At 39.4% G+C, this 8,407-nt stretch overlaps 1 protein-coding gene across 2 annotated transcripts; it reads right to left on the bottom strand.

The window, feature by feature from the left end:
* Positions 1-1,469: 1,469 nt before the first annotated feature.
* PBDC1 (polysaccharide biosynthesis domain containing 1) lies at positions 1,470-7,262 on the bottom strand. Of its 2 annotated transcripts, XM_038587754.1 has the most exons (6): positions 7,100-7,262; positions 6,943-7,008; positions 5,664-5,723; positions 5,040-5,180; positions 3,947-4,058; positions 1,470-3,631 (listed from the first exon to the last, which is right to left on the bottom strand). In XM_038587754.1, exons 1-6 carry the CDS (start codon positions 7,127-7,129, stop codon positions 3,378-3,380), a joined length of 663 nt encoding a protein of 220 aa, XP_038443682.1. In that variant the 5' UTR covers positions 7,130-7,262; the 3' UTR covers positions 1,470-3,377. The 2 variants fall into 2 exon arrangements, with proteins under 2 accessions (XP_038443682.1, XP_038443683.1); XM_038587755.1 differs by lacking the exon at positions 6,943-7,008 and having other exon boundaries at positions 7,077-7,175.
* Between the last annotated feature and the right edge of the window lie 1,145 nt (positions 7,263-8,407).

The following is an 8,407-nucleotide window of genomic DNA, read 5'->3' as shown; positions in this document are numbered from 1 at the left end:
TGATCCCAGAGTCCTGGGATTGAGTCCTGCATCAGGTTCCCCACAGGGAGCCTGCTTCTCCCTCTGCCTATGTCTCTGCCTGTCTCTGTTTCTCTCATGAATAAATAAAATAATTTTAAAAATAAACTATATGGGTGACGGGCACTGGGGGTTATTCTGTATGTTAGTAAATTGAACACCAATAAAAAATAAATTAAAAAAATAAATTAAAAAAAAATAAAATAAACTATAGTTTCAAAATAAATAATGACAGTGCAGTGAATGTCTCTTTATTAGTCTCCTATTGCTGTTGCAACAAATTACCAGAAATTTAGCGGCCTAAATTTTTTAAATGATTGTAATTTTCCCTTGTGTAAATGTCAAAATTAGTCTCTGCCCTTTCCCTGCCTCCAAAAGATATCATGGAGATAAATAACTGGAATGGTATCACATTCTGAATAAATCATAGATGTTTACATACCATATCAAGCCTGGCTTGATAACATCTCCCAAATAATTCAAAGCAAGGTTCAAAGCCCAAACTTCCAGGACTCTAGCCACAATGCTATCACCTACTAAAAGGATTCCCTTTCTTCTAGTTTCCAACATGTTCCTTACCTCTTTTAGAGCCTTTGCCTACAGCATCCTTAAAGTCCGTATTACTACTGACAGACTGTTTAAAGCAAAATTTAGGCTTTCCCTATCATACTCCTCAAAATTCCTCCAATCTTCACCCACTGCCTAATTCCAAAAACACCCCCACATTTTAGGTACTTGATACAGCAGCACTCCACTTCCAGTACCAGCGTCTGCAGCAGTACTCTACCGCTCCATAACAAATTACCATACAATTAGTAGCTTAACACAACACCCATTACTATCTCACAATCCTGTGGGTCAGGAATCCAGATACAGCTTAACTGCGTCCTCTGCTCAGGGTCTCACAGGACCAAAATCATGGTATCAGCCAGGACTGCAAGCTTATCTGAGAATTGAGGTCCTCTTCCACGTTCACTGGTTATTGGTATAATTTAGTTCCTTCCAACTGTGGAGTGAAATTCTCGTTTTCTTGCTGGCTGTCAACCCAGGAGCCTTCTCAGCTCCCTGAGGCTACCTTCAGATCCTTGCCACATGGCTCCCTTGTCTCACAACACAGCTTTTTGCTTAAGACCAATAGGTGAGTATCTTCCGCTGCTTGTCTCAATTAAGGACTCATGTGATTAGGCCAGACACACCTAGGATAATCTCCCTTTTGATTAATTCAAAATTAAATGGTTAGTAACATAAATGCAGGAGTGAATTATACAGAGCATGTATGCAAGGGGTGGAAATCTTGAGGCCATCTTAAGAATTCTGCCCATTCTCCCCTTTGACCTTGGATGCTGTATTGGATTCCTGTCCTTACAGTGCTGCTGAAGTGTTCCATGTTCTTATTTCCCTCCCTTTTCCCAGTTTGTATTTCCTTGTTCTTGGACAGAGATGCTTCTTGCTTTAAAGTAGGCTTTCAATGATTTATTTCTTTTCTCCATAAAATCAAAAGGAAGTAATTAAGACAGTTTTCTTGCTGGTTAATAACCTGGAAAAGGCCACCATAGGCAGAACTGTATACATAATCTTTATTCTTCCCCAGGTCCTCAGGCAACATGTATGGACACATGTTCATGGATATTTAAGAATGTATAAGCTAGAGAAAGTCAATAAAGCAAAGTAGTTCTTGACTTTAAAGTCTGTCTAGTATAAAGTAACACTCTGCTACCCATTTAAAAGCAATTTTTTATAAGATGAAAAGTCTAACAAATGTTTTAAATACTTTTAAGAATTGGCTGAAAAGAATCCATAGAGAAACCTATTTGCTTTCTGCACAATTGTTGTCTAGTTCAGCTCTTGCCTAGAAAATAATTCATCAATTAAGTTTAACTTTTATTTTTCTTCTGTCCCCTGGGGAAAAAAGCCTCACTTCTCCCCCTTCTGTGCTCTGAAAGATCCTTTCTTGAATGATCGTGATGTGATTAGAGTTTTAAGACTATTTAATGTATGCACTATAAACACTGTGGCTTCTTCTAAATAGTTTTAGCAATCAAGGTCAGCACATCTACAGGGACATGCACAAACCTTTATACATATGTAAAGATAACTGAAACATGCACTCCTAAAAGTCATTAGATGAAAAGAAACCCCTCCATCTATAGAAAACCAACTAGTCTATTGTTGGAGTCTGACAAAATATCATTTAAAAATGTTCATTTTATGTTACTATGTGAATGTATGCTATTTTCCATAGTTTTATGAAAGGGATGTCACTCTACCAGGCTTTATATTTAATTATTAATTTCTGCTAGCTTTCAGGTAACAACTTGTATACCAGAAGAGAAGCAGGTACTAAGGAGGTCATTTCCTGCTCTTCTAATGTGAATTGGGCTACATTCACTACTCTGACAGGTTCAGGCCCCAGCTTTATCTCCATAGAGTATTCATCAAATATTTTGCCAGATATATCAAAGAAAATCAGAAAACTATACTTACTCAAATAGCAGGAGTCAATTCTTACATAGGAACTTCTAATCCCAAAACCATATACAACTTACAACAGGTTTGAGGAAACTTCACTATAGGAAACAATCATAAGCATTTAAAAACAGATATAGAAATATGACAAAGAGATCATATGCCTGAAAAAAATCTGAAGTGTCACATACTTTGAAATGTCTTTTAAAAGTAAATTATAGATGGGTAGCCCTGGTGGCGCAGCGGTTTACCGCCGCCTGCAGCCCGGGGTGTGATCCTGGAGACCCGGGATCGAGTCCCACATCGGGCTTCCTGCATGGAGCCTGCTTCTCCCTCTGCCTGTGTCTCTGCCTCTCTCTCGCTCTCTCTGAATGAATAAATAAATAAATCTTTTTTAAAAAAGTCAATTATAGATATAGTCATAAGAACCCAAAGAAATTTATTTATAAAATTTCTTACTTGACCAGTGGTGAGAACCAAAAAACACTCAACTAAAACCCTACTAAAAGTCTTTAAGCTGGTTCATACAAGAGAACAAGCAGAGTAGCTCTTGATTATTAGGCTATAGGTCTTTCAATTGCACAAGGACATACATTTATTTTTTAAAATATTCTATTTATTTATTCATGAGAGACACAGAGAGAGAGAGAGAGACAGAGAGACAGAGACAGAGACATAGGCTGAGGGAGAAGCAGGCTCCCTGCAGGGAGCCCAATGCGGGACTCGATCCTAGAACCTTGGGATCACGCCCTGAGCCAAAGGCAGACACTCAAACACTGAGCCACCCAGGTGCCCTGGACATACATTTAACCACAGGGGTCTGTGCAAGTGGCATCATGGTATCTGTAGACTTAGCTGAGTCATAGCTTCCAGAGTGCTATTCCCTGTCTACTTTACATAGCTATTTCACTACTCTTGTGGATTTCTTTGTTGGCTTCTTTCTCTTTTTCTTCTCCTTTGTTGGTTTTTGCGTTTTCTCTTTCTCTGTTGGCTCCTTTCTCTTCTGCCTGTGCACTGTCAGCTCCCTTCCCTCTTCCATGGTTGCCTTCTTTCTCTTCTTCTTTGTCATAAACACTGGTGTAAACTGCTTTGTTATAGCCTTCCCGGTTCCGAGCAATTTCAATAGCAAGAAATTGTATCCTGGGGGCTGAAAGGTGAATAGAATTGATTATTGTCTTAGTCCCAGTTACTTCTCTAAACCCACTGGAAATCTATTGACAAAGCTGAACTAACATCAAAGCATTCCAGTACAGTCATAAACTTCAGAGATATGGAATTCTAATCTTGTTAAATGAGGCTGAAAATACTTAACCATCTTATCTCACAGTTATTCAACAAACAGTAACATGACCTTTAAATATATAACAAATGATTCCCAAATTATTCACGTCACTAATTCATCAGTAAAACCAGATCCCTCACTCTCCTTATACAGAAACAATTCCAGAGGCAAGAATCTCACCAAAGATGGTGTTTTCCTCAGTGTAGCCCTGAGAACAATCCAGTCGCAGCAAAGTACCATAGTTGAAGTCTTCTACAACCCCGTCAAACTTCAAGCAGAATGGTCTCCACTTCTATAAAGGCAAAAAGATGCCTTAGCTGATAAATGCAGGAGGCTGGTAAAGTCATGCCAGGAGAAGGAACTCCACTTCCTCAGTAAGGAAAATACCCATGGTGAAAGAGACTAGGACTGAGTTGATTTCTACTTTCACTAGCATTGAGTGTCTATGTTATTTATTGTCTTTATATTTCCCAACATGAACAATATTTTAACTTGACAAAATATTTAAATCCTTGACTACAGAATTAAAATATGATTTCTTAAATATATTCTGTTTTGTTTTTAAGTTATTGGTTAACTCAGCCAAAAATAGTTATTCATCTCCACTGAAGCACAAAGGAGACAAAGGCAGCAGGAATCTGGCACAAAGATACAAAGTTAAAATTTAAGAAAGAAGTCCATTCACTAGAGGTAATTTTCCAAAGATCAGTAACAGAGTTAACGGTTAACAGTAACAGTGTTAAAAGTTTACATTTTTCATAAACCAAGGACCTACTCTCAGGGAAATACTTTCTCCACTGTAAGAATTTTAGCACACTGTAAAAGTATGATAATCAGGTCAGCAATGGGAAACATAAGATTTCCAATTATCCAAGGCCCATGATAATGTGAACTTAAATCCAGAGAATTTAATCACCTCTCCGTACCCTATTTACTAATTATCCATCCAAGCCTTCTGACTAAACTACTGACAGAAGTAAATTTGTTCCTCTTCCCCTGAAAGGGCTGGATAGGAAAGGATGCAATGTCCAAGTCAAAAAAAAAAAAAGAAGAAAAGAAAAAATAGATCCAATGAACATAAAAAACTTATAAACCAGAAAAACATTTATTTCATTTCATAATTTACTTATTAGTTGCTTATAATTACATAAAAGGCTGGTTCTTTACATATTTCATTAAAAATTAGTACTGAAAAAATTTTAAATGTATAAAAATATATTTACAATAAATAACTGTTGGTCAGATGTTAGGCAATATTTGAGAGAATTCTTACCTCTTTAGCGGACTCTGATTTGAGCTCTTCTGGATCCAACACATCTATCCTGAGTTTCTCGAAATTTTTCCGAAACTCAGAATAGATTTGGTCATCCACTTTGGTGAGTTTCAGGAACTGTGGGTCAACTGATGAAATCAGCTGCCAGACATAAGATAACATAGTCTCTAATTTACACTTCTATCCCCCCTTCCCCAGATAATCTTTATGGTTCTAAGGGCAGAAGAATTATTAGGAAGTACAGACAGATTAGGGTTCCAAATGAAATCATAACATAGTTTTCAAGGGCCATAATATACTACAGTCCTTGCTACCCATTCACACCCTTGTAGTCCCAGTACTGGCTGGTTATTGCCCTCTGTGAATTGTTCATTCAGTTGTCAAACATTTACTAGTTGCCCACTATGGGCTATGAATCATTTTACTGGTTAGCATCAGAACACCAGGCAAAGAAGTACAACTCCCCATTGTCAAAACAAAATTCACTTCCACCTCCCCCTTATTCTCTTTGGGTAAAATCTCCAAAATGTATATGTTTAACTTGCTGAGAATAGTGATTAGTGAAGAACCACACGCTACAATTACATGTTTCATTCTCCTTAATAAGGAAGACAGACAACTCACCTTGTAGTAGACTTCAGCATGCTGCATTGCTTTCATGGCCCAAGCCATCTCGATATCAGGCTGCAAAAGAGTAAGGAATACCAGGTTAGAATCTCCCAATCCTGCTACTAGAGAACAAATTAAGGATGTCTGTGGATGTCTAGTTAATGTCAACACTGCCAAACTTGGTGTTACTGTCAATGGATAAAAACTGCTCTAATGGATTTGGAAAATATAAAACTTTTGTCCTTATGAAGGAAACTGCCTACCAAAAGAAGCTGCTTGCACAGTCTAATCAATGGCATAAGCCACTGGCTCTTTTTCCAGCAGCTAGTGAAAGTGTGGGAGACTATATAAAGCAGTAGATAGACTGCCTTCTGAGAAATGAATTAAACCATTGTAAAACTGACACAGTATATTCACATATTATCACTGAGTTGTTGGAAGAACAAAGTAAGATAATGGAAGTGAAACACCCTTCACTTTCAATACTGTAATATAATCATCATTTGTGTTTATCGAATAGCCAATTCCCAATCCATTACACTTAAAATTAAATCAGTATTGTGAAGCAGGATAGGTTATAAGTAAGCCTTATCAAGTACCCACCACCTGTTCCACTTCAATCTCCCACTCCAAATAGATGATGTATTTTCATTGACCTCAGCAAAGCCATTTGCATTTTTATCTCCATGCCTTATACCATGTCATTTGTCCAATTATACTTGGAGGATCCAGTTAGAGATTCACTTTCTCAGTGAAATCTTCCTCTACTTTCTCAGCTCTTAGAGGTTTCTTTTTTGGCTAAACTTTAGATCTTATACCCTAATGTAACATACATCAATCACATTTTTATTTGAGTGTTACTACTATTCTCATGTCCCTGTGTCTTGTCTCAAAAATATTATATGCTTTCTTCTTAAGGATCTAAACAAGACATACCATAATTCAGCGTCACTTTACTGCATAATGCAATTACTCGGGAATCTTTAAAAAATACTAATTTCTGACATTCACTGCACCCCCTAGATATTTTGATTTCATTAGTATATTTTGGGACCTGGACATTGGAAGATAAAAAAAAGCTTCAGGTGGTTCTAGCGAGAAAAGTAGGGGAACTACTTCCACCTGCATTTATTCTGGGTTTGTGGACCAAAAATGTTAGAATGCATGAAAAAGCGCGGTTTCTGGAGGGCATGATGAGGGTTCACAGCTATCAGCGGGTTACGATTTCGTGGCAGGCCCTGCAGACACGCCAGGCTAGCTGGGTGTGTGGGAGCTGGGGGTGCGTCATACTCACATCATTGCCATAAGACTCGGCTGGGAGAGAAAGAGCATGTGCCACAGACACCAGTTCCCCGGGAACCTGGAAAGGGGGAAAGAAAGGGGAGAGAGGGAGTTCAAAGTTCGACCCGACTTGACTTCCCCACTCACCCGACCCCAAAGCAGCGTCTCACCGGCTCAGCAGTTCCCCTAGTCGTCTCCATGTTGAGCCCCACAAAGCCAGCACCAGTTTCCCGGAAATGACTATTTGCGCGCAGTGTATGCAGCCTGTTGGAAAAGGAAGGAGGGCCGGCAAGAGTGGCTCTCTTTCCGGCTGCGCTTGCGCGCAGCCTCCATCGCCTGGGGGCATTTGGCCTTGGCCCCTCCTCATCCGCCTTGCACGCACTCAGGTATTCCTTGCTGCGCAGACTGGCGGCATAGACTGGGATACTCCGGGCTTCACAGATGGTTGAATGCTCATTAATATCGGTGGTGAGGGATCCCTGGGTGGCGCAGCGGTTTGGTGCCTGCCTTTGGCCCAGGGCGCGATCCTGGAGACCGGAGATCGAATCCCACGTCGGGCTCCCGGTGCATGGAGCCTGCTTCTCCCTCTGCCTGTGTCTCTGCGTCTGTCTCTCTCTCTGTGTGTGAATATCATAAATAAATTTAAAAAAAAATATCGGTGGTGATCATGCGCAAAACCTGAGTTAAAGCTTTCGCGTGCCCACTGCGCTGAGTAACCAGCAGAGATTCGGATTCACACTCTCCATCTGCAAGCGGGCACTCCCCGCCCCGCTCCAGTACTCCCAAGGAGGGAGTCCATCACAAACAAGCGTGTTGTAAGGCAGTGGAGTGGAGGGATGAAGAATTTAGTCCCTGTTTTGAAAGAAACACATACAGTGAGATAGCATATAAAGTGTTCATCACTAAATACCGTCATGTACTATAGGAGCAGAAATAGAGGTTACATAAACTGAAACATGAAGGGTAACCAACAAAGCAGGCAAAGCAGGCAGGGAAGGACACTCCAGAGAGTGGGGAGTGCATGTGGAAAGGCACCTGGAGAACAAAGAGCCACCCAGGTGCCCTGACTACATAATTTTATATATAGAAAACCCTAAAGACTCCTACAAAAAACCCGGAACCAATGAGTTCAGTAAAGTTGCAGTGTGTCAGTATACAAATATATGTTGTGTACTTATATATTAACAATGAATTATCAGAAAAGGTAGTAAGAAAATAATCTGATTTACCAATTGTACCAAATTCAATAAAATACCAAGAAATAAATTTAACCAAGGAGAGTAAGAGCCTCCACACTGAAAAATATAGGACAGTAATTAAAGAAATTGAAAAAGACGCAAATAAATGGAAAGATTTTCCACTATCAAAGATAGAAAAAAATCACCGTTGCTCAGATATCCATATTACCCAAAGCAATCTACAGATCCAGTGCAATATCTAAAAAAAACTGCAATAAAATTTTTCACAAAAATGGGACA

The sequence above is a fragment of the Canis lupus genome, chromosome X (assembly GCF_011100685.1).
Source record: "Canis lupus familiaris isolate Mischka breed German Shepherd chromosome X, alternate assembly UU_Cfam_GSD_1.0, whole genome shotgun sequence".
Taxonomy (NCBI): domain Eukaryota; kingdom Metazoa; phylum Chordata; class Mammalia; order Carnivora; family Canidae; genus Canis; species Canis lupus.
The sequence above is the reverse complement of the archived record's forward strand: the minus strand, read 5'-3'. Positions and strand labels throughout refer to the sequence as shown.

What these genes read in the sequence shown, in the direction of transcription:
- PBDC1 (XM_038587754.1), bottom strand. Translation starts at nt 7,129, where the DNA reads ATGGAGACGACTAGGGGAACTGCTGAGCCG. An exon ending in CTAGGGGAACTGCTGAGCCG is followed by an intron (nt 7,009 to 7,099) that starts GTGAGACGCTGC and finishes CCCCCTTTCCAG; the next exon opens with GTTCCCGGGGAACTGGTGTC. An exon ending in AATCAGAGTCCGCTAAAGAG is followed by an intron (nt 4,059 to 5,039) that starts GTAAGAATTCTC and finishes TTGCCTTTATAG; the next exon opens with AAGTGGAGACCATTCTGCTT.